General features: G+C 39.1%; 1 protein-coding gene across 5 annotated transcripts in view; it reads left to right on the forward strand.

Moving 5' to 3' along the window:
* Positions 1-26,422, forward strand: part of sdt (stardust) — a 179,842-nt gene that overhangs the window by 21,797 nt on the left and 131,623 nt on the right. For 4 of the 5 annotated variants that reach the window (XM_034976661.2, XM_069503983.1, XM_034976663.2 and 1 more), the window contains 2 exons: positions 5,091-5,224; positions 10,292-10,737. In XM_034976661.2, the coding sequence (XP_034832552.1) occupies positions 5,091-5,224; positions 10,292-10,737 (580 nt within the window). Of the gene's footprint in view, positions 1-5,090; positions 5,225-10,291; positions 10,738-14,582; positions 14,735-26,422 lie in introns of those variants that run through there. The other variant, XM_069503984.1, reaches the window with a different exon arrangement.

A 26,422-nucleotide genomic window follows, 5' to 3' on the forward strand; every position in this document is an offset into this window, starting at 1 on the left:
GGCCCGACGGACGACAAGTGGGAACGGGCTGTAACGCGCTTCTGCTGTCGTGGGATGTTGACGTCTGCAGTACCTATGTCGTGTCGTGCATACAATATTATAGTCCATAAAAAGAGTTGTCACGCGCCATTTTAACTTTGTGTCAACTGTTATGTCAAAAGTACGGTTCACCTTTAATCGTACTTTTGCCATGATAAGTAGTGATTATAAATGCGAAAGTGTGTTTGTTGTTTTGTCCTTCAATCACGTCGCAAAGGAGCAACGGATCGACGTGATTTTGTGCATGGGTATAGTTTAAGAGGAGAGTGACATTAGACATAGGCTACTTTTTATCCCGGAAAATCAAAGAGTTCCCACGGGATTTTTGAGAACCTAAATCCACGCGTACGAAGTCGCGGCCATCAACAAGTTGACAACTTAAAGTTAAAATGGCGCGTGAGATCTTTTATAATTTGTATTTCAAATCCTACCTAATAAAAGACATTTAAGGTACCTACTCGTCTTAGATTTCTACGTTCTACGTTACATACCTATTTGTATAGATTACAGCGCGGCGTTGCCAAGGTAGTTTTATAACTTTTGTAAGGTTTCGCGTCTGAGAAGCCTTATAACATTTTATTAAATACTGAAATATTTGAATTCTCAGACTTCCAACCGTTTTGAAAGCATAGACGTTTGGAACCCTCGTAGCTTTAGTTTTAAGTTTGCGTTATAATTATCACCACTATATCTTACAAATCTAACACCATACCAGACCATCAATAAGAGTAATTTATTACCTATTTTGAATAAATCATTTGACTTTGACTTTGACTTTGACTTTGACTTTGACTAGACCTATAGACATTATCTTTACAATATCTAGCTGGCCCGGCGAACTTCGTACCGCCTAACAGTCGATTCGTTTTCAGGCAATTTTTTAAATTTTTCTCTCCGTAAGAACCATCCTCGTACTTCAAGGAATATTATAAAAAAAGAATTAGCGAAATCGGTTCAGCTGTTCTCGAGATTTGCGATCAGCAACACATTCAGCGATTCATTTTTATATATAGAAGAAGATATGTATGTACGTACAGTACGCTGCAGAAAGTAATGTACATCGGCCTTTAGAATGAGATTTCGGCTTTGTAGAATGTTGTCTCTGTCACACATACAGTCATACCTTCATGACGTTTTGTCGGTCTTAACTACATTTAAAATGTAGGTATTGTGTGGAAGCTGTTGTGTCTATGCGCACGGCACGGCAACTCACAGAACGGTCGCGGGTCGCCGTCGCGACTGAGTTGCCGACCGACAAGTCGACCATACGTAATGACTCTTACCGTAGTTCGTGCTTTTACAGCATACATACAGAGTTACCAAGATATGTACCTATATCTCTCAAATGGTGCAGAATTGGGTATTTTCCTACTTTTGAATTTGATAAATATTATTACTTTATTATAAACTAGGATAAAAATAATGACGTAGGTACGCTGAAAAAAATATTAAAATCCAACAAAGATTTACAAAGTTACAGGTATTTTAATTTTGGAGTGGGAGGGTCTTCTATCCCTTTCTCGCAAAACGAAAATTTGTATGAAACCGCACGAAGCTACTATGGCATTAGTAGGTGTGACGTCAAACTGCTGTATCGCTATCTCTGTCTAATCAGAAATATTTAAATGCTTATAACTTTTTGTTATTTGATCGATTTAATTAGTTTTTTTCAGTTTACGTCATTATTTTTATTCTAGTTTATAATAAAGTAATAAAAAAATTGGAGTCAAATACCCAATTTTCCGTGAATGGGCGTGCTGCGGTGCTGCGGTGCTGCGGTGCTGCGGTGCTGCGGTGCTGCGGTGCTGCGGTGCTGCGGTGCCTGTATCGGTATCTAAATGCGCAAATGACTGCATTATCTTCCCTGATTGTTATTCTGTCTGTGCGCTGAGATAAAGGCTCTTACATATTACGGCGCTTTAAATAAATCTAAATCTAAATATATAAAACGAAAAGGTGACAGACACACTGACTGACTGATCTATCAACGCACAGCTCAAACTACTGAACGGATCGGGCTGAAATTTGGCAAGCAGATAGCTATTATGACGTAGACATCCGCTAAGAAAGGATTTTTGAAAATTCAACCCCTAAGGGGGTAAAATAGGGGTTCGAAATTTATGTAGTCCACGCGGACGAAGTCGCTGGCATAAGCTAGTACATAAATAAAAGCTGACTGACTGATTGACTAACTGACTGACTGATCTATCAGCGTACAGCTCAAACTACGGGACGAATCGGGCTAAAAGGCATGCAGAGAGCCTATCATGACGTAGGTAGACGTCCTCTAAAAAAGGATTTTTGAAAATTCAACCCCTAAGGGGCTAATAGGGTCCACGCGGACGAAGTCACGGGCATAAGCTACTCGTAGTGTAAAACTATATAGGTGCAGGTGTATCTATATGTCTGTCTGCTAGCTTTTCACGACCCATCTGTTTAACTTATTATTTTGACGCAAGGTATAGAAATAGCTTACATCCCGGGGAAGGACATACTTAGGCTACTTTTGGTGTCAGAAAATCAGAGAATTCCCACGAAATTTAGACTTTCGCATAATTTATGGATGGAATAAGTTAAGTAGTATTAGTAAAGATGATTTTTTATAAAATTTCACCTGTTTATATAGCCTGTTTTCTAAAGGCACTTTCATGATATTCTTCGAGAATCTCAGTGAAAATATATTTCGAAAACATTTCTTTAAAGTTTTTAAGTGTCCATTGAGAGTGCTCACTTCAACCCGTGTTTTAACTTTTAAATGACGAAAGGTGTCAAAAATTAACGTCAAGTGCCCGTGTGAGAGTGCACTTATAAATTTAATATTCCACGTGAGGGCGTTACAATACCTACATTAGTCAACGCTTGCCTCATTCCCGCATTAAATACCACACTCGATTCTGATCACTATCACTCGTGATATAAAGATTATAATCCCTTGCATAATTTAAATCATCCATTGCCTAACTTCCGACTACTCTGTATGTTTTGTCCATTCTATTTTCTACTTTATGCAATTGAAAATTAGGTTCATTTGTGAATAGAAGGGCGGTGTTGCAAAAGATTTGAGTCATTTCTCTGGCAGTCCAAGAATTTAGGGTTGCTGATTGAATATGAATTATCAAGTACGTACCTAGTTGAGTACTTCATCCTAGTAGCTGTGCTAGTAGTATCTTCTATACTAGCTTGTGCCCGCGATTTTGTCCGCGTGGACTACACCAAACCCCTGTTTTACGCCCGAGTTAGAGATGGAATTTTCAAATATCCTTTCTTACCGGATGTCTACGTCATAATCACAGCTTTACGATATCTGCATGTCAAATTTTAGGGTGTGCGTTGCCAGTCAGTCAGTAAGTCGCGTAATATGTAAAAAGCTGTAATAGCCTAGTGGTTAGGACGCGTCTACCTTCTAATCGGAGGTCGGAGGTTCGATCCCGGGCACGCACCTCTAACTTTTCGGAGTTATGTGCGTTTTAAGTAATTAAATGTGTAAAGGAAAACATCGTGAGGAAACCTGCACACGTGAGAGTTCTCCATAACGGTCTCAAAGGTGTGTGAAGTCTACCAATCCGTACATGGCCAGCGTGGTAGACTATGGCCAAAGCTCTTCTCCCTTTGAGAGGAGACCCGTGCTCTGTAGTGAGCCGGCGATGGGTTGATCATGATCATCATGATAGATTTGCTATATAGAAGGGATTTTCAAGAGTTATTTCGATGGGAAAAATCTCTGTTTCTCCGTCTTGTTTATTTCAGTAAGCAAGCTTTTCAGTCTCTAAATAATTCGTTCATTCTTTAATAGAAGCAGTCTCTGCGCACTTCCCTGCACTTTGCATACAAACATAGTTTTTTTTGTTCAAATGACTAATATTCCCCTTTTCTCTCCAACTAAGCGTGAAGCTTGTGCTAGGAGTAGGTACGACAATAGTGCGTAGTAGACAATAGGGCGGGTTTTGAACCGACGACCTTTCGGTTTTCAGTCCACTCCTTTACCCGTTGAGCTATTGTCTATTGGGGCTCTGAGTTTGGAGCTCATTTGAATTTTAACCATTCAAACTCAATGACTTCTATGTAGTAGCTATACATAGGTAGAAGTTATTGTTCAAACTGAATAAAACTTTGTGGATACGCTCTAGAAACAAATATCTCTGTATGTGGTTTTCCAGGTTTGTGTAAAAATAAAAATAAAAATCCCGGGGGGACTCATTGGTGTCAAAATCGGTTAAAGGATGGGCCGTGAAAAGGTAACATAGGTAGACCCTTTTCACGGGAAAAGTAGCATATACTTAACCCTTGCACATTTAGCGTATCTGCATTTAAAATCATGAGTTTGAAAATTCTAAAATTTGAAAATTATTTTATTAATACGTAGCAGGTCGGTATTCAGTGCTTTCTCTACCTATAATTATTAATAATAAATTCTTTATTTTGCCAAATTGTGGGTAACTAACAGTTAGTATTACAATGGTTGGACCCGACACACCCTACTGCCGGAGACAGTGTGCAAAATTATAATTAGAATTACAATTAAATAAAACAATGCAACCACATCCAATTAATGATCACCAACCATTTCAAATTACTTTAGAAAATTATAAAATTTGGTCAAAAAAAAAAAAACATACAATCATAGTCAAAAGTCATAAATTACCTACGTTTTTGAAAGTTCAATATCGTCCAAGTATTTATTAACAGCACAATAATTCTTCTTATTCAATATGTCAAAAATCACACGTTTAAATATTACTAATGGCACATTTTTATGACAGTCTGGAAGTTTATTATATAATCTTACCACCACACAATATTTACGTAAAGAGCCAGCCGTCTTGATGGTGGCACCCAGTCTATTTTGTGGCCTACCCCTTTCTATTTGGACACTTTTCATTTAAAGTAGGGAACAGATTGGGATGTTTTCTTACGAATAGCAATCTTCATTATGTAAAGAGCTGGTAGTGGCAATATTTTACTTGCTCTAAACAGTGGTTTGCACCATCCAAAGGCTCAGCCCGGAATGTGACCTAAGGAGAGTCATTAAAGAATAAATTCTTTTGTTCCAGTATCAGACATCGGGCACAACATCATCCAGGATGCCTTCCTCATCGCGGTGGAGGAGCAGGCCAGGCTGCGCTTGCAGCGGCTGTCGGCGCTCAAACGCATCACGCCGGTCGACATGTCCAAGCTCTCTGTAGAAGTAAGTTCATCATCATCATCAAGATGCCTTCTTAATTGACCTAACTATTCGTTGCACATAGATAATATCTAAGTTATTAATATTTATAACCCAACTTAGTAAATACCTGTAACATAGATAGGCTTAATTCTGTAAGCATCAAAGCAAGTGTTTAACTCGGTGTTTGACAACGCTGCTTTGTGGGACAAGCCTCGGTCGAGTATTGCTCTCACGAAGTGCTGAGATGAGCATTAGGTATATAGGTTATAGGTATATAAAGTGTTATAAGGTAGGTAAGTATGTGTTACAGTCAAAACTCTTATCCAGAAAACCAGTACGTTACTTTTGACTATAGATCTAAGGTCTAGGCTCGAAACTCGAGACTATAGAGTCTGAAATGCCGTGTTAGGAGGATTTCCAGTGAAACATACATTATTAAAAAAAACATGGTACACTATATGTTACGCTATATTGCGGGAGGTACAATAGCTCAGAGATCGATAAAATTTAACGACCAATGGCAATCGTGACGGATGATTCACGATTTTACAGATTAGGTTAGAAGGTTTTGTTTTGTTTTTACTTGCGATTTCATATTTATGAGTACGTATAACTATTATATATTCTGTGCCTACACTATGATCGCAAAACAAGTATACTTAGTATGCGACAGGTCGAGACCGCAATCGGGGAGGGAACACCCGCACAGCCCCCGCGCTAACGCGGTGCGGGCGAGCGAGGGTTGTGTGCGGGTGTGCGGGGCATCCCCCTGCCTCATACCTCAATTGCCATCTCAACCTGTCGCGGACTATAGGTTTCGCTTCCGTTTTAAAGAAAAATGTTTGCGCTCGCTTCATGATTAATTTAGTAGATATTCGAATAAGCTTGTATTAGTTCTATAAAAAAAAAACGGACCGAGTTGAGAACCACCTCCTTTTTGGAAGTCGGTTAAAAACTTAGAAAATATATTGTTCGATAGGGTTCGCGCTATAAGTCCACCATAAAAGAAAGGAGAGGCTTCGATTAGGGATACTACCACGCGCCTTCGAACGGGCTTGATCGTTTTCGCAGAAGTGTTGTACAGACCACTTTGTTCAAAGTTCAAACTTCAAATCGCAAGCATGATCTAGATTCTAGCTAAACGATAAGCAGTCACAATTAGCCCGATGCTCTGGCTATATACCTATGCGAGTAAAGAGCTTCCCACACGGTCAAGCACGTAGATTCTGTCAAGCGGCTTGATGCACCCGTCGAGCAGCAAGAGGCACTTTTCTCATTTTGTACATGATCGTCGTACTTATAGCACTTATAGGTAGTCCAGAGGTGGTCAAACGAAGTCATTTTTATCAAAATATAATGGTGATTTTATTTTTTAGAGTTTTGGGGCGTCTCGGTATAGAGAAATCTAAATATATAAAAGGAAAAGGTGACTGACTGACTGACTGACTGATCTATAAATGCACAGCTCAAACTACTGGACGGATCGGGCTGAAATTTGGCATGCAGATAGCTATTATGACGTAGGCATCCGCTAAGAAAGTATTTTTGAAAATTCAACCCCTAAGGGGGTGAAATTGGGGTTTGAAATTTGTGTAGTCCACGCGGACGAAGTCGCGAGCATAAGCTAGTGAGTAATAATTAAAAAAAATCCGCTCCATTGTTCGCTACTATAATTTTCGCTGTTGTCGCATACCAAAGCCTCAATAGCTCAACGGGTAAAGGAGTGGACTAAAAACCGAAAGGTCGACGGTTCAAACCCCGCCCGTTGCACTATTGTCGTACCTACTCCTAGCACAAGCCTGACGCTTAGTTGGAGAGGAAAGGGGAATATTAGTCATTTAACATGGCTAATATTCTTTATAAAAAAAGCATCGTCGTCCGCCATGTTTGACAGTTGCAGCTTGATCAAGCCGACACGAACGTCGCGTCAAGCAAAAAATATAAAATCGCATCAATCAAGCACGTAAACTCAAGCATCAAGCATACTTTGTAAACGTTCAAAATGCTTGACTCAAGCAAAAGTCTACGTGCTTGACGTCAAGCCACTTGACGGTCTCGGAAGCTCTTAAGCTATAATGTTTAACCATGTTTAACACGTTTAACAGCTACACATTGTCACATTCGCCCTGATTGTGTCACGGACATCTGGCACGTATTATTTATTACGTTATATTGTATTATCAGTGATTATGGTGAGCGCTTTCACATCATCCGACCCGATATCGGATCGTTATCGTTTCAACTGTAGACATGACGTGACCTCGGTACGGTCGTACAGTGGTGAGCACTGTGGTATTATAAAAGGTTTTGGGTTCGATTTCCAATGGCACCAAATATGAAATTTATAATTATTTAAGTACTAGCTGATGCCCGCGACTTCGCGTGGATTTAGGTTTTTCAAAATCCCGTGGAAACTCCGATGATTTTCCGGGATAAAAAGTACCTAGCCTATGTCACTCTCCAGGTCTTTGAGTATATACCCATGCAAAAAATCACGTCAATCCGTTGGTCCGCTGCGACATGATTGAAGGACAAACCAACAAACACACTTTCGTATTTATAATAAGGGTACTGATTAATTGTCTCGAGTCTGGTTTGGTCTGGAGGGATGCTAATTACCAGCAGCAGCAGCAGATTTGCAGTCTTGGCCGCCCTAGGCGAAATTTGAAATTTGGATTTGAATTTGAAAATTGGATTGCTTTAATAACCCGAAAATAAATAAGTATGTGGGTCCCGGGTTCGATTCCTGGCAGGGGTTTGAAATTTTATAATTTCTAAATTTCTGGTCTGGTCTGGTGGGAGGCTTCGGCCGTGGCTAGTTACCACCCTACCGGCAAAGCCGTGCCGCCAAGCGATTTAGCGTTCCGGTACGATGCCGTGTAGAAACCAAAGGGGTATGGGTTTAATAAAAACTGCCATACCCCTTCCAGGTTAGCCCGCTATCATCTTAGACTGCATCATCACTTACCACCAGGTGAGATTGCAGTCAAGGGCTAACTTGAATCTGAATAAAAAAAAAAAAAAAAAAAAACCTACCTCCTACCTACAATACACTGTAGGTAAAGTGGAAACAAACAAAAGTTCAACGAAACGCAGAAATTAATCCATTGTTAGGAACAATGGTTTTTAGGACATGCATTGCAACCTTTTTTTAGAGGAAATGCAAAACAGTTCGCGAAATCGTACGCTTCCTGCAACAACAGGCGAGCGCGGACGGATGGCGAAATATTTGAAACGGGTTTCATGACAAACTATTCAATACAAGAGTTTTCCATTATATAATATCACTCACCCGGCTATACCTATTCACGTGTTTAGTCGACCTTAGCCCGACTAGTTTCGAACCCATCCGGAGTCCTTTTTCAAAGGGAGCCAGGTTGCGCACGCGTCGCGACTTAAGCTCTGGGTTGTTCAAGAAGCGGACCAATAAATTCCTGAAAGGCCGGCAACACATTGGTGGTTCCTCTAGTACTGTAAATGTTCATGGGCGGGCGGTAAACATTTAAAGTCAGGCGACCCGTCTGCTCGTTTACTCGCTTTTTTTTATTAAAAACAATTAATTTTGAATATTTTTTGAAAACATGTTGGTGCTTGGTTGGTGGCTCAAAATGGTTATCGCCCACATACATAGAAGTCATTGTCACCCACTGAGATTTTTGTCTCTATTTTGTATAGGATTACGTAAAAAGAGAGCGCTATATTAACTTTTTCCGCAGATAGATCAGATATAGGGAAGTGCGCTCGTCGTCAATCGTACCTAAGACAGGCTTAGTCGTGATAAAAAAAATCTCATACATTTGACTGACGGTGACAAGCCAGATTTATAAAATGCTTCAAATTCACATTCAAATTGCTGTCCCGTTACAAAAACTCCAACTCAAATAAGGAACCGTAAAATTATCAGAGTTATACGCGCTTTTTGTGACAAAAAGCTAATGGATTTACATGGCCGCCATGCCCAAGTTAAATCCCTCGGAAAAACTGGAAGGCCGGACATGAAAAAAGAATTGGAGCAACAAGTGGTCTGCTGATGTCCGCAGAATAACAAAAATATGATACTTCCTAGTAGTTGGTGTTTCCTTAGCTATGGTCGCAAATCTCGCAATGGTAATTGGACCCTAGTAAAGTTAAATATTGCAGTAAGGTTGTTATAAAAGGTGAAACTCTCGCTGTGGCCCTACCGCGGTTGTTTGACAGCTACAATGTCACGATCGCAATCATCTCTGATTGGTTAATGCTCGCTCACTATTGGCTACAATGCATTGTTGCAACAAGAATGGCACAAATTCAGCCAATCAGAACAATTGAGATTGTAATAATGATTGATGCAGGTTTTAGACAATCGCCCTACTGATGTGTGCGTCGTGATTAATATTTAAATTCACTTCGTGTGTTTATATTATCAGTAAATGAAAACTGCAAAGATTGGTTTCTCGTGTTTATGAAAATTAAATACTTCTATTAATGAAGCTAAAATGAAACTCACCGAAGTTAGCGTTAATTTGTCAACGCATGGATATCCATACTAATATTATAAATGCGAAAGTGTGTTTGTAATCTGTAGGTCGATTTCGTAAAACCTGCGTCAATCGTTATTACAATCTCATTTGTTCTGATTGGCTGAATTTGTGCGATTCTTGTTGCAACAATGCATATGCATTGTAGCCAATACATAGTGAGCGAGCGTCAACCAATCAGAGATGATTGCAATCGTGACATTGTAGCTGTCATTCTACCGCATCGAGCAGCTGTATTCCTACTATCTGTCTGTCTGCTAGCTTTTGCAAGGCCCATCCATTCGACCAATTTTGACGAAAGGTACAGAGATGAGTGTGCGGAGTGCACTACGAAGTACGAATGAACCCCTCTTTTATGTTCAGCAATATATGTCCACAGGCTGATATTATCAAAGTCAAAGTCAAAGCCAAATTATTTATTCAGCATAGGTAACATGTTATCATGATGAGGATTACATTGATATAATCGGAATCGTTCCAATTGGCTATTTTTTTACTGTAATATTAAATAGGTTATTTTTTAATTTAGATTTATAATTCCTGTGTAGTGCAAACATTCTTTCTTTTACAGTTAAATAAGAGAAAAAGGACGCAGCCAGAGAACAAAGAACTAAACGGGTATATAGCAAACTCCACAGTCTATGTGACATCCATAAACGAGAACGGAGCAATCGACAGTAAACCGACTATATCCTCACCGAAATCTCAACCAAAACCGTTACAGGCGAAACCAGCACCACTCATAGCAAATGGTATACAAGAGAAGAAAGAAATCCTAGAAAACAAAGTCGAGAAAATTGACAAAGTCGAACCAGAGAAACACGAAAAGGATTCGAGTGAGAAAAGTGTTAAAGTGATCGTTAAAAGTGAAGTGAATGAAAGTGAAGTGAGAAGTGATAAAAGTGAAGTGTGTCTGAGCAACGGGCGGTTCGAGAAACTGTTGGGGGAACAGCCTGATCACAGGATCAGGGCTACTGCTGTTGTTGAGAGTAACAAGCTTGGACTTGGAGAAAAAGGGTAAGTTGTTAATTATTATAGAAATATTCTCAGCATCTTGTGATTGGTTTTAATACTTACTGTAGGAAATCAGCTTTGATCAGATCTGATTTTGATCGGTATATGTACGAATAGGTACTTTTATGAGCTAGTCGTGGGGACTCCGACCTTATTAAACGAATCTTTTTAATCGTATTATTAAAATTAGTTAAATCATTTCGGATTCTCAGTTAATTGGATTCTTCACCGGCCACGTGGGAAAATATTAGGTTTCTCACCTCTTTGTGCAAAAACTATGAATTTGGATGTCACAAAGTAAAACTACGTTTTCCAAAAAATATTTAATATAGATTAGATAGTTTATGAATGTAGTCTAGGAAGTAATGATCTTTTAAGGTTTTTCAGTAGTTTAAATAAAATTTCTTATTTTAATTTCCTACAGCAATCTTTTAAATGCCGCTAAATCGTTGCCGTTCGGTAATTATAGCCGTAAATGAATGTTAGATTGATTGCCTTAAATGTAATTAATTAAGTACGTGAAATTAAACCTACTTAAGAAAGAGATTAGTGGAGAGAAAAAATAAATAAATCGCTAAAAATACCTCGAGATAGGTAACTAATGAAGTTATGTAAAAACCAAAGGTAATTCTTTAGGAATATCTTCTTATCTGGATTGGATGGGATTATTATGTTAGATCCTCTGGATAGCTTCAGGGTCGGTGATGATGGGGCACCTGCAGCGGAGTGATTCGCTAACTCAGTGATCATCACTGGACGATTGCCACCAAGCTCATTTGACATTTATTTTTAATCCATTGAAGGTTTGCTACGAAATAATATTTTTATATCGCTCAGTGAAGCACCAATGTAGAACCAACCATTATGTCAGATGGATTTGATGATAATCACTGAATTAGCGAATCATCCCGCTGAAATGAACTATCTTTCGAGTTATTTATTCTTCAGTAAAAGTCTATCGAGTCTTGAAAGCTCTGATAAAACATGTTTTCGGAACGATAAAGTCTTACGGAGAACTTTGCATGTTGTTAAACTTAGGTTATTAATGGGGTAACATGTGAGTTTTGTAGGCAAGATTCCAGTGCCCCTGATCTCTTTCCTGTCATGTTGGATTTCTGTCTCATCGAACTATGAGAGTGTGGGTACGTCGCACCATAGGGATTTGTCTTCGAAATGAGATTGAAGTTGTATACACGGGTACTTTCTAGACGCATTGCGGGCGACCGAGAGCGGTATAGTCTGGGCCGCTCGAGCGCAATTTTATTGCATGCATGCTTTTTATAAATATTTAAAATTCTATGTGCTCTGTTACCATAAAATAATACCGTAATCCCTAAGTGAATTTGACTGGTTTTTCTCCTAATGGTCGTGTAAAAAAATGCGTATTTTGGATAAACTTAGCGATTTTTTTGTATCGAGCCAAATTGTGTCAATCGTGTTTTGGCTTTCATAATTTACTAAAGAGTATATCTTTAATTTTTTGTAGTTTTTGATGCCAAAACTTGATTCCTCGAACATCCGAAATGTGTCTCGACACCGCTTTTGGGAAGCATAATTAAACTTATTTTTAGTTGTGTGCTCGTTTAGTTATTCCAAATTTTGTACATATTTATCTACTAATGTGACGCGAGCATGCGCAGTGGTGTACTTATAATTTTTCTTTGCCCGCGTATTGTTCTCGCACTTGTGCAAAAAGGTTAATTTTTTGCTTCTGTTTGCTTTTGCGCGATCGGCGACTAACATTTAATCAAATTAGTAGGTACCTGTAATAAAAGAGCTATTTCAAGTACATTTTGATTACTACCACAATGTGAAAAAAAGAATTATTGAAACAAACAAACAATTTCAAAATAGGTATAACAAAAATAGTTTACTATTTGTTTTTACAAGCTAATGCCTGCTTGTTAAAGAGCTATTTCAAGTATATTTTGATTACTACCACAATGTGCAAAAAAGAATTATTGAAACAAACAATCAATTTCAAAATAGGTATAACAAAAATAGTTTACTATTTGTTTTTACAAGCTAATGCCTGCTTGTTAAATCCAGTGGGAACTCTTTGATATTCCGGGATAAAAAGTAGCTTATGTCACTCTCCAGATCTTTAACCATACCCATGCAAAAAATGCATTGAAGTACAAACCAACAAACCAACGAACCAATAAACCAACAAACACACTTTCGCGTTTGTAATATGGGTAGTGATAATAGTAGCTTATATTCAACATGGGGTTAGTGCAATGTTAATGCTTACATTACGGGCGCCAGGATGAATTCCAAGTGTAATGAGGGAATACAGAGTAACTCCCGAGCGCAGCGAGGGTGTACATCTAGAATCCTGCATGAAGCGCGGAGCTTAGAGGCGCCCAAGACGAAGACAGCATTATTTACTATGCTTTTCACACCTCGCGAGACAATAAAATCAAAATCTTCGTATGCTTGAATATGTAAGTACCTAGTTACCAACCAATGTGTCAAGTTTCTGGGAGGAAATCGTTTATTACACTTTCGAGTACTTCGAAGTGATATTTGATGAACTGAAAAACTCTTTGTAGGAACAAAATTTGCTTCGAATGAGGGTTGTTCTAAATTCAAACTACATTACATCCCTTAAGGTGTAATGGATTTCAGTACAACATTACAATCCGGCTAAGTCATAGAAATGTTATGACGTACTTTACCCTGTAATAAGGCATTATCGAGCGAGTGGTGTGAAATGATTTCAATATTCTAGATCCACCAGTTTAGGCTGTGCGTTCTCTGTTAGTCAGTCAGGTGAAAAAAAGTAAGTAGTATTGAAATTATTATGAAAATTTAAGCATTTCCAATGTAACTTAATTTATTATTACTTTGTAACTACAATTTTGGTACATGAAATATAAAAATAAATAAATAAAATTCCATATGCGTTCTTATCAAAGATGCATAGAGATAGGCTCATAAGACCTAACGTAGCCACCGAGGCGTGACCCCTAGCCTTGTATACGTGATCATTTTGCTGCGTCGACGCAGACGTGTAAACATCGCATTCTGATCTAATACACTACTCGGCTAGGTTCTGTAAAGGAACTTAAAACATTGATGTTTCATTCGATTTGAACTACGCGATTGCAGTAGAATATGACAGCTACAGTGTCACGATCGCAATCACCTCTGATTGGTTGACGCTCGCTCACAATTGGCTACAATTCATTGTTGCAACAAGAATAAATTCAGCCAATTACAACAATTGCGATTGTAATAATGATTGATGCAGGTTTTACGGAATCGACCAGCAGAATAGACCACCTATTTATTGTAATTTTGTAAAAAAGTATCTAGCCTACCTAAGTCAATCAGAAGGAAGTTGCGGTACAATTTCTACACAGTGTTTTTTTTAATTAATCTGCAATTCAAGAGGCAAGGCACGCCCTATGCCAGGTATAAAAACAATTTAGGGAAAGTTTAGAAAATAGACTAGACAAAAACCGACATCTAAAAGAAAAAAAAGGAATGCCTGCAAAGCATTGAGCAAGTTGTAAAGTTATCTATTCGAATATAAATATCAATAAAAACGATCGACAGTTATCGATACAATTACTGATGATACTTTTTGCGGATCTCTAAATTCAGTCTGTCAGTCTCACCATCAGTCCTCTGGCAATCCCTCACGACACTTGTCGCTATTTCAAATAGTAAAAAAACACCCCGTCTATCCGAGAACGCAGGGTTGTTTGATACCTGTGCCCCACCTGCGTCGGCGCATCGAGACCCGGTTTTTTATACCTCTCTCTTTCCCACGTGAGCCGCAAGGTTACTACTGCGCTCTTCTCACGTTTTAGAATTTTTCAAACTCGCTCGAGCGCGGACGCGTTGATCGATTCGCGGGTGATCCTGTGTTTTTAATTAAATGTGCGTTAAAAATTAAAAAAAATTGTTCTTTTGTGTGTGTATTGTGTTGTGAAATGTGTGTTCTGTAAAGCGGTACATTACTCAGGATGCATTACAAACTATTTAAAAGGTAACGTATTTATTCAACTGGATTGCTCTGTTTTAAGTTTTTAACCAATTGTTTTAATTTAATCAGACAAATTGCGTAGACACAATATAGCTATCAATGTGTATAAGTACCATTACATCTTCATTTATCTGGTTTCATTGAATACTTTGTTATACCACCTGTTTTAACTCGATCGGTCGGGTTGCGTAGATTTACTTACTACAGCCTATAAAATACTCGTAGGTATAGTATAGATACCGTTACATCTTTATTTACGTGGTTAATTCATTGATTATTTACGCTTATTCATGAATTAGATTCCTCGTCAATCAAGACAGCAAGACGGATAACGACCGGTTTTAGAAATTCTCGATCAAGTTTAATTTCAAAGGAGAATCGACCATTTACATTTCTAAGGCCAATTATGACGGATTTAATGAATAATTTGCGTCGATCTCGCTTCGAGCTGATGTCGATTTAAGGGGTATTAAACTGTGCCGAGTCTTGTGTCCCTTAGATTTATATTTGGTGATGGTCATTCAGTAAAGACTCGATGAAAATCTTATTTTCTCACAACTTTCTACGTTTTGCTACTTTTTATCCCTATGTAATAACAAAACAGAAAACAAATTCCACGCTCACGAGCATCAAATAGTTAGAACTTAGAAAAAACCGGCCAAGTGCGAATCAGGCTCGCGCAATGAGGGTTCCGTACTACAGTTGTATTTTTTCGACATTTTGCACGATAATTCAAAAACTATGATGAAAAAAATAAAAAAAAATCTGTTTTAGAATGTACAGGTGAAGGCCTATCATATGATACCCCACTTGATATAGTCACTCACTTCGAAAGTTGAAAATACTAATTGTTAGCAATTAATTTTTTTTGTGTGATCACAGTGATTTCAGATTTTTCCCCAAATGTCAGCTATAAGATCTACCTACCTGCCAAATTTCATGATTCTAGGTCAACGGGAAGTACCTTTAGGTTTCTTGACATACAGACAGACAACAAAGTGATCCTATAAGGGTTCCGTTTTTCCTTTTGAGGTACGGAACCCCAAAAATATAATAACAAACAGCCAGCAGGCTTTTCGACTAGGCACTGCACTATACTCTGTAGGCAAGACAGCGCGAGCCTGCAGTTTACCGAGGCTCGGTACCCGTAGTACAAGATTTTACGTCTCACCAAACGAAACCGAATTCGAGAGTCGAAATACTTCCGCGTTACAGTGAACTGGATCTTAAAAGCCTTGTTTTAAAGCTCAAGTTTGTCCACACTTCTACAGCCAGCGCTCCAAGCGGAAACATTGCGAAATTAAAATCAGTGGCATTGAATATTTGACTTCAATTCAAGGCTGTTTAGGTCCATTTTACTGTAACGCGGAAGTATTTCGACTCTCGAATTTGGTTTCGTTTGGTGAGACGTAAAATCTTGTACTACGGGTACTGTAATTGCAGGGAGGCGTTTGTAAGAGCTGAAACACTAATGGCCGCCCGCGGCCTCTCCCACAATCTACTCACGACTCACGACCTGTTCCAACGACCATGTTATGAAACTTTGATGCGATACTTAATCGCATTCCTTAGTACAGTGGAAACTCGATTATCCGGACTAATTGTTGTTGTTAGGGATCCGGATAATCGAAAATCCGGATAATCGAATGTATGAAGAAAAGCGGGGTTTGTGCTAGTATTTTCAATTTTCAAAGTAAGATAACTATACCAAGTGGGATATCATATAAAAGGGCTTTGCCTGTACATTCTAAAACAGATTTTTATTTATTTTTATGCATAATAGTTTTTGATTTATCGTACAAAATGGCGGAAAAAATACCCGAGTATGGAACCCTCGGTGCGCGAGTCTGACTCGCACTTGGCCGAACAATTTTCGGTTGGTAGTCCGGATAATCGCGAATCCGTATAACCGATGGCCGGATAATCGAGTTTCTACTGTATAGTCCGGTTTTTAATTAGTTTTCTTGAAAGGCTCATTTTTTGCGCAACGGATCAGTCTGACTGTCCGTCCGTCTGTCTGCCCGTCTGTCACTGTCTGTCTCATGAACCGAGATATTTCGACAGTTGTAATTTTCACAGACAATAGAATAAAATAAATATTTAAGGTGGCTCCCATACAACAAACGTGTATTTTTTTTGCTCGTTTTTAATGGTACGGAACTCTTCGTGCGCGAGTCCGACTCGCACTTGGCCGGTTTTTCGTAAATAATAAAGTATGATAATTAAATACTCTGGCAGGTTTGAATTTAATTTGATGATGCCAACACTTTTCATTGAATTAAAATAAAACAAAAACTGTCTAGCCTTGATAGGTTATTGACAGTATATACAGCGAGCACACTAGAGTAGACTGACTCTTGACTAATTAATTCTAGGAATTGAGTATTTAACTTTCTCTTTTATCAGTTCTACTAGCTTATGCTCGCGACTTCGTCCGCGTGGACTACACAAATTTCAAATCCCATATTTCACCCCGTTAGGTAAAAATCCTTCCTTAGCGGATGACAGCTATCTGCATGCCAAATTTCAGCCCGATCCGTCTAGTAGTTTGAGCTGTGCGTTAATAGATCAGTCAGTCAGTCACCTTTTCCTTTTATCGGTTCTGTTTGTATTTTGAGCCATAATATCACATCGAATTTATCTCGCTTAGGATTCTAGGTCAACGGAAAGTACCCTGTAGGTTTCTTGACACACCGACAGACAGACAGACAACAAAGTGATCCTATAAGGGTTCCGTTATTTCTTTTGAGGTACGGAACCCTAAAAACATAAAATTATAGCCCAAGTAACACCTGCGTTGGTTTGCAGTAAGTAGTTTCAAAGTCAATGTAAAATTTAATTCATCATTATTAATTTCTCATCATCATCTAGGCTAGGTTCTACGAAATACTTTCAATAATAGCTCTAATACGAAACAGGTTTTTCTCTTCTGTGAAATAGATATCGCTAGTCACTAATAGCACAGAATATATAATAGTACTAACGTACTAGTAGACACTGTTATATATATGCGAAAGTGCGTTTATTTGTTGGTTTGTCTTTCAATCACGCTGCAACGGAAAAACGGATCCACGTGATTACGTGACGTTGGTGTACCGAAATAAGTTAAATTAAAATAAATTAAGTTCGTTGTATTAATAATTAATAATAAAATTACTCGTATTGCGTGGAAATAAAGATCTGGAGAGTGACATAAACTATTTTTATCCCGGGAGAGATTGGGAGGTACGTGGGAACGCTTGAAAAGAAACTTCCACTTTTGATAAATTAAATCCACGCGTAAAAAGTAGCCCCCCCTCTTCCCCAGCCCCTGGTAGCCAGCCAGATAGCCAGCCAACCGGAGGGAAGGTACGCTGGACTTGCCGGCCAAAAGGCAACGGGAATACCCACAAAAACTGAAGCAATCGCCCGCAACCCAGCCAGCGACGTCCCTCGAGGCACTCCATTTACCGATAGGCCTAGTGGGTGTCTTTCAACGCTGCGCTGTGAGGTCGCCATTCTAGCATTTTAGAGCCCTCGCCCACGGCGACTTTTTGTAGCGATACAGTAGCGATGCTGTCGCGCTTCCGCATCGATACAGTCGCGAAGCAGTCGCTAGCTGTGTGCCCTCGCCCACGGTCTTAGATTCAGTCGCGATGCAAACGCGATACTGTCGCGCTTCCGTCTCGATGCATACGAGAAAAAAATGTTGCACTGATGCTTGGTTCTCCATTCATGCGCCACCCTCCCTCCGTTCTTTCCCCGATGTCGTCCGACACGGTCGCGCGTTTGCATCGATACAGTCGCGATGCAGTAGCGCGTTGCTAATCCGACTAACACGAGTTAGTAGTGATGCTGGCGTGTGTTTAGTAAACGCGCGACAGCATCGCTACAAAAAGTCGCCATGGGCGAGGGCTCTTAATGTTAATGTTTATGAATGAAAACCCCACGGTTAATGTTTATAAATTCTCGAAAGGCTTTCACTTATTTATTCCCATGAATCCGTCTAGACGCACGTTAAATCGATAATTTCCGGCGTTTAAACATTGCCGAGCTGCGAGAACGAGGCGAGGCATCCATAACAAACCGTCTCAAAGGAAATTTGTATCAAAACTGACATTGTCTCCCTTCCCTTCCACGTACAGTATTCTGTATAACTCAAAGAGATTAAAACAGTACCTAGAGTGGTTATTGCGAACATATTTTATGGCTATTTTGAATGAAATGTTTTTACTTTGTGAGGAAACCTGCATGCCTGAGAGTTCTCCATAGTTTTTTCAAAGGCGTGTGAACTATGATGTCTATCAATTAATATTTAGCCTAAACCCTTCTCATTTTAAGAGGAAACTTTTAGAGTGGCAGAGTGTTATTTTGGGCTAGCGTTTGGTTTAAATGACGATGATGAAAAATTTTCATTCCTTAGTGTCACTGGGTAGAAGGACCATTATAAAGTAAAGTTATGTATTATGTAGAACTTCCAATAGCATCGAAATCGAATATGTATTATGGAGATTGTCAAGAAGAATTTTTTACCTGACGACACTCATAAAACGAAAACAGTTAAATGATTTTTCGTCAACTCCATATAGATGACATGTTTTAGTACGATAAATGTTGATAGACCCGAGATTTCGTGACTTGTTTTTTTATCCTATCTAAAGGAACTAAGTATGTAATATCTTTGGTATTCTGTATTGGTATTACTTGAAGAATCACCCTCCGCCCGCCTCGTTTCACAAACGCCGTAACTTATAGCATCGTTAAGTGAAAAAGTGATTTATGACGAGGGTGATAAAGCATATTTTTCATTTTCTTTTATCGCCCGTGATCCGTGCTTATAAAAACAATGGGTGTAGTCGAGTGTTCTACGTCGAGTAACACGTCTTCGACTTCAGAGAAGACATGGCCTCGCGTTTAAATATAAAAATTCAATCAATTCTTAAACCAAACAAACTAAGAATAATGATTTACATCTCTCAAACTTTTACTCATTTAAAAATAAGAGTACCATGAGAATAAAAAAAGAGAGTAGTCCATGCCCTATAAATGGTTTTTATAATTCTTTCTCGATTTGGAAACAGGAACGGCTTTCCCAATTTCTCATTCAGTTAAAATTAGATAAAACTTACTCGATTTTCGTCATTGACATTTTCAATATATTCCGTAAAATTGAGGAGATTTTATTTGCTGGCAGCTTTTGTTCTACAACAACGCCCCCCTGTCAATGTCATTCAAGTGCCAAAAGAGCCTTGTCGTACTGTAGGTACAGACCGTTCACTATAACTTGTCCCCTGCCGTCATGTTGGCACTATTGGTTTGTTTGTTATATTCCTTAGAACTTAGGGTTTATTATTGTGTGATTTGCAATGGTGCCAACATAACGTCAGGGGACAAGTTATGGTGAACGGTCTGTAATAACTAAACGCATATTATAAGACTTATAATATGCGTTTAGTTATTACATACTTAAGTAGTATGCACACCATAGCGCACCTATCGCCGCTTCCCATCTTCCCGTCGAAGCCTTGTTATTTTTAGAGTATTCTGTATTCTATGGCCGTATAGATTTCCCGCGATATTGCCTTAATATTCGAACAATGTCAGATAACACGAGTTCTAGGTATCTTGATTCTGGAAGCGTTTTGGAAATTATTTCTCGCTGTACAAAACTTGCTTGATAAGGGATCCTATAAGTATTGTTTTAACTCGTAAGAGTTTATGTAAATTAATGAATGTTTCTGTAAAAAACCGGCCAAGTGCGAGTCAGGGTCAATGTCGAGTCAGAGGAACCGAGGGTTCCTTACTACAGACTACAGTCGTATTTTTTCGACATTTTGCACTATAAATCAAAAACTATGATGCATAAAAATAAATAAAATCTGTTTTAGAATGCACAGGTGAAGGATACACCCTTTCATATGATACCCACTTGATATAGTTATCTTACTTTGAAAATTGAAAATACCTACTAATTATTAGTTCAAGACCACAATTTAATGTTTTTTTTTGTGTGATGTAACCATAAAGTTACGGTTTTCTGATTTTTCCTCTTATGTCTGCTATAAGACCTACTTACCTAGATAGGTAGGGACACTTTCCTTTCTTTTGAGGTATGGAACCCTAAAAACGAAGTGTGGTTTTCTTTACCCTTCGTTTTTTATCGGTTAAAAGTTAAAAGTTAAAACTTAAAAATATTGAAGATTTCCTTTCTGCAATCTGGTCACAATATGTGTTTCAAGTTTCAAGAGGCTTTTAGGAGTTGACACATTCTAGTATACTTAGGCTAAGATTTATCGGTTGAAATTCTTTTCTAAGTGTTCTTATTTGCTCGCTTGTAATTTGGGTCCAGTTGCATCACTTGACTTCACCTACGGCCAAAATTAATAAATCATTATGGTAATCTGAATATGGTAATTTGAAAATTCAACTCCTAAGTGGGTGAAATAGGGGTTTGAAGTTTGTGTAGTCCATGCGGACGAAGTCGCGAGCATAAGCTAGTAATGTAAGTCCAAAACTTCCTCGGACTACGTCATCATCGAATTCGGCCTACCTGAGCGTTTTTTTTGGGAATCTCCGTCGATTACTTCGGAATGCGGAGGTTTTGGCCTTTTTTACCGCCCGAATGCTTTGTTGATGTTCCCGGGACGGTGCTCGTGAGAAATGCTCGCTTTTATAGTTTCCAGGTAACGTTTTGCGAGATCATTGTTCTTTTAACCTATTTTTGTTTTTATGAATATCTTTTCTTCTATTATTATTATTGAAGCTGTTTCGGTTCCTTGAATAACTGTTCCCAACTGTCAATTTCGCTTTTATTCTTTGCCTTAAGTCTAATCAAATCTATCTCATGTAAATTCCGGTTTTCGATTCCTGGTACACACCTCAAACTTTTCTTATCGCTTGCTTTAACGGTGAAGGAAAACGTGAGTAAATCCGCATGCCTGAAAGTTCTCCATAATGTTCTTAAAACTCATGGAATTATTATGCACTAAGTAGTAAGTCAAATTTGAAATTTTTGATGGCCTTGGTGCGCTCTGGACGCGTCTGGTCGCTAACAGGGATACCTGGAAGAAAAAGGGGGAGGCCTTTGCCCGCGTTTGGGATGACCTCTGAATTATTAGAGCTAGATATACCTTATAAGCAATATTGACCAAAAAACAAAAAAAAAAAAGTACTAATAATTTGAAAAAAATGAACGAAAGTAAAAAAAAAAAAATTTAGAGGTAGGCTTATTTATTTATTTATAAGTAGTAAGTAGGTACCTACTATTTTCTCAAAGTCAAAGGTGTGTTAAATCTGGCAATCCGTACTTGACAAGCGTGGGCATAACCCACCTAAACCCTTCTCATTCTAAGAAGAGACCTGTGTACATTAGTAGTCCGGCTATAGGTCGGGATGATATTAAAGAATTATGATTTAGTACATTCTAAAAACAATAATAATCATCATCGTCATCATCATCATCATCATCATCATCATCATCATCATCATCAACCGATAGACGTCCTCAGCTAGAAATAGGTCTCTTGTAGGGACTTCCACACGCCACGGTCTTGCGCCGTCTGAATCCAGCGGCTCCCTGTGACTCGTGTGATGTCGTCCGTCCACCTAGTGGTAGGTCTTCCAACGCTGCATCTTCCGGTGCGAGGTCACCATTCCAGCACCTTGAGACCCCAACGTCTATCGGTTTTACGAACTATGTGCCCTGCCCATTGCCACTGTGCTGTGTCGGTTACTCCTCCTACGGATCTCCTCATTTTTGATTTGATCACGTAGAAAAACTCCAAGCATAGCTCTCTCAATAAAAACAATAAACCAAAAGTTAAATTACTTAGGAGTGAAAATAACAATTTTTAAAAGTTCCTACAGGATACAATAACACAGTCCACCATAATTAGACCATAACTCATAACTTTACATAATCCCGCGTAACGAAGCTAAGGGGCTTGATACGAGAAAAGTTCCAACATAAATAATGAGCCTCGAAAGTTAATAACGTTGAAGGCCTGGGCAGATACAACGCGTGGCGGAAATAGCAGTCCGAACTTCACACTGAGTACGTGAACGATTTGTATTGTAATACAATAAGCTGTATGAAGCACCTCACACTGCGGATCATAACAAAAACCGGTCAAGTGCGAGTCGGACTTGTACACGAAGGGTTCCGTAGAGTACACAAGATGTAACACTATAACAATATGAAATTCACCGTCTTGTTTTTTTATTATTTGTTGTTATACCTAGCGCCAAAAGAAATGAACAAATTAATTCCCGCTCATTACAAAATCATCACAAAATTTCAGCTGGGCCTATGACATGAGTGATGAGCAGTGATGTATTATAACTCTATGGTGATGAGATACAACCCGCTGACAGACAGACGGCTATCTCATTCTCTCGCAGGCTAAATCCTATTATGTATGTGTACCAGCCCAGAATGAAGAAATATGTATGTGTTTGTCTCTTGTGATGTAGTGTCGCTTTTTCTTATCATCGGATTTGAAATGACTGTACGCGGCTGAAAGTAATGTACATCGGCCTTTAGAATGACATTTTGGCTTTGTAGAGAGTCTCTGACACTTATACCTATATGACGTTTTGTCGATGTCGGTCTCAACGACAGAGACAGTGCTCTACTTTACTATCTCCTTCTAAAGGTCGATGTACATTACTTTCAGCCGCGTACTGTACAACGGTATTAAAGTTTTAACGTATGTTAACGCCGCGTGGGATCGTTGCCATCGCGTGACGCTACGCTGACGTTGTGTCCGAGCCTCATAGCGTCCTCAAGTGACACCATAACATTCCAGGACAAGATTAAAGCGACGCTGGCACGGTAATGCGGTAAACAAAGCCCTTATCGGTCGCCCGATGCCGTCGAATAGCTCAGGTGTTACTCACATATGTAAATAGAAACCACAACTGAATTTAAGGCCCAAGACACGGGTCTGCACGCGAAATTCAAATTTAATTTGGTTTTTCACAATTTGTAAACTAATGCGACAAAGTAGACTTATGGCATTCTTTCGCCCCTAGCAATAATATCATCTTTACAGGTTTATATAAAAATCTTTACTTGAAAGTGTCTAGTTTAAGACTAGAATAAGTCAAAATAATGACTAATTTGTGAGTACCTCACGTCAAACTCATTATTTTGACTATAATTTCTTAAACTGGACACTTTGATGTAAAGATTTTTATATAAGCCTGTGAAGATGATACTGCTAGGGGCTCAATTTGAGTACCATAAGCCTACTTTGTCGTATTACTTAGTTTACAAATTGCGAAAAACTAAATTTGAATTTCGCGAGCAGGCCATGTCTTCCACCTTCCAAAATATATCTAAGTATGGTGCAAAATTCTCCGACGTTGACCTTGCAGCCGCTTTACTCAAATGGGACTGGGCAGGTCATGTGTACCTTATGCCAGATGAGTTATGGGCAAACTCTGCTTCTTTTTGGACGCCCCAGAATCATCAACGCCAGCGTGGTCGGCCGAGGCGACGTTGGCGTGATGACTTAGATAACTTTACAGTTACGTGGCCTGAAGAGGCACGAAATAGGAAATTGTGGAAGGATCGGAGGGAGGCCTTTGCCCAGACGTGGGACAGCACAGGCTGATGTAGATTTAGATTAGGTGCAAAATTCTCGTCTAAAATTCCTCAGTGAGTGTTGCCAATGATGACTTTGCGGATCCGAGAGTCAAGACATGGTTGCTGTTGCTAACTATGGGCGTCACGGCGTTGGCGGGGTATGGCCAAAACCCTTCTCACTGTGAGAGAAGATTCGTGCTCTGTAGTGAGCCGACGATGGGTTGATCATCATGATTAAGAGCCTCAATAACTCAACCGGTAAAGGAGTGGACTGAAAACTGAAAGGTCGACAGTTCAAACTCCGCCTGTTGCACTATTGTCGTACCTACTCCTAGCACAAGCCTGACGCTTAGTTGGAGAGGAAAGGGGAATATTAGTCATTTAACATGGCTACTATTCTTTTTTTGTTTTTAATTGACCGTTGGCTCCCTTCACCCGACACCGAGATGCGTTCCGCGAGGCGACGCGTTTCGACCTGCGATATTCCTTACAACAACTGCGGGAAAATCAGACTGTGACTCGTAAGACGCGTGACGTGTAACTTGAGAGCCATGCCTAGATTTTCTAGTTTCTTTATAAGGTTTCTTCATTATACATACCTCACACCCGGCTTTACTCACGTGTTTACGTGTGTCACGCGGGTGTGAGAAATCACTCACGATAGTTTAAACGCCAAAATAAGGTTTCTTCACTTATTTATAGTATGCAGTAAGTACATCAGTCTAATATGCTTCTTAGTGGTGATAGCCAGTGGCGTGCACAGGGTTTGAAGCCAGGGTAGGTATTAGTTAGGGGAACCTGTATACTGGCAGGTCATAATGTAAAATTTGCATTGAGCTATTACAACTGGGGTAAGCAGTGCATTTATGCCTCTATGACCTGCATGCCACTGGTGATAGCCTAGTGGTTAAAACGTTGGCCCTCTATTTGGGAGGTCGTGGGTTCGATCACATGAGTAGGTGGTTCGATCCCGGGCACGAACACCTGTAATTTTTCGGAGTTATGTGCGTTTTAAGCGATATGTTGATAGGTACGCATCAAAATCACAAAAACATATCTACGGGTATTTTTGTGCAGGAAATCTCTTCCCGGCAGAATCGTCATTTCGTCAACAATCATGATTAGGTTTAAGTCATTGTAATAAGACGGTTTACTGATTTTAAGCTTATTTCATGGTTTAACGACATATTGTATTGGATAAAACGGATACATACGGCCCATAACAGCTCGAACTTCACCTCTCGCAGCACTGCAGTCCCGTCGTGACCACGAGTCATGCAACTGAGTCAAATTATCGGCGGTTAAAATCACCTAATTAATATGTCAGTCACCTAAATAATTTAACTGATTGCCATTTCAAATATTTCTCTGTATTCTTAATATTATAAATGTGAAAGTTTCAGTGGAAGTTTGTTAGTCCTTCATGCCACAATGACCAAATTGATTTGCCTGAAATTTGATATGGGGATAGCTTATATCCTGAATGAACACAAAAGCTGCTTTTTATCTTGGAAAATCAAAAAGTTTCCACAGGACTTTTAAAAAACAAATCCACATGGATTCCAGTGCATTCCATCATCTTGCAGACCTAACGGTCGTTTTTGGACTAATGATGGCATTCAAATATCTTAAAGCTATAACTTTGAACAATCAGTAAGACAGATCATCATCTTTGTCAATCGATAGATGTCCACTGTTGGACATGGGTCTTTTGTAAGGACTTGTATACGCCGCCATCTAGTAGCACCCTGCGTGTCGTCTGTCCATTGAGGGGTCTTCCAACACTGTACTTTCAGGTGCAAGGTCGACATTCCAGCACCTCGAGATTCGACGTCTATCGGTTTTTTGAGAGATACTTGGACACAGATACTTAATTTAAAAATATTCGCTCGTATTCGCCAATAATTATAGCTCGCAGGTGAATGTCGTAAACGCAAACAATTTCTGATAAGTTTCATATTGTTTTGAAACAGTGCCGGACAGTACAATAGCGAAGTTTACAAAAAATATCGATGTCAAGATTTAACAATTGGCCAGTGATTGCCAATGTTTTGATAAAAAATTAATCAAAGGTTAAAATTATCAAATATTTTTAAATGTGTACTTACACTTTATATTATTGG

This window comes from Maniola hyperantus, chromosome 16 (genome assembly GCF_902806685.2).
Source record: "Maniola hyperantus chromosome 16, iAphHyp1.2, whole genome shotgun sequence".
In the NCBI taxonomy this organism is placed as follows: Eukaryota; Metazoa; Arthropoda; class Insecta; order Lepidoptera; family Nymphalidae; genus Maniola; species Maniola hyperantus.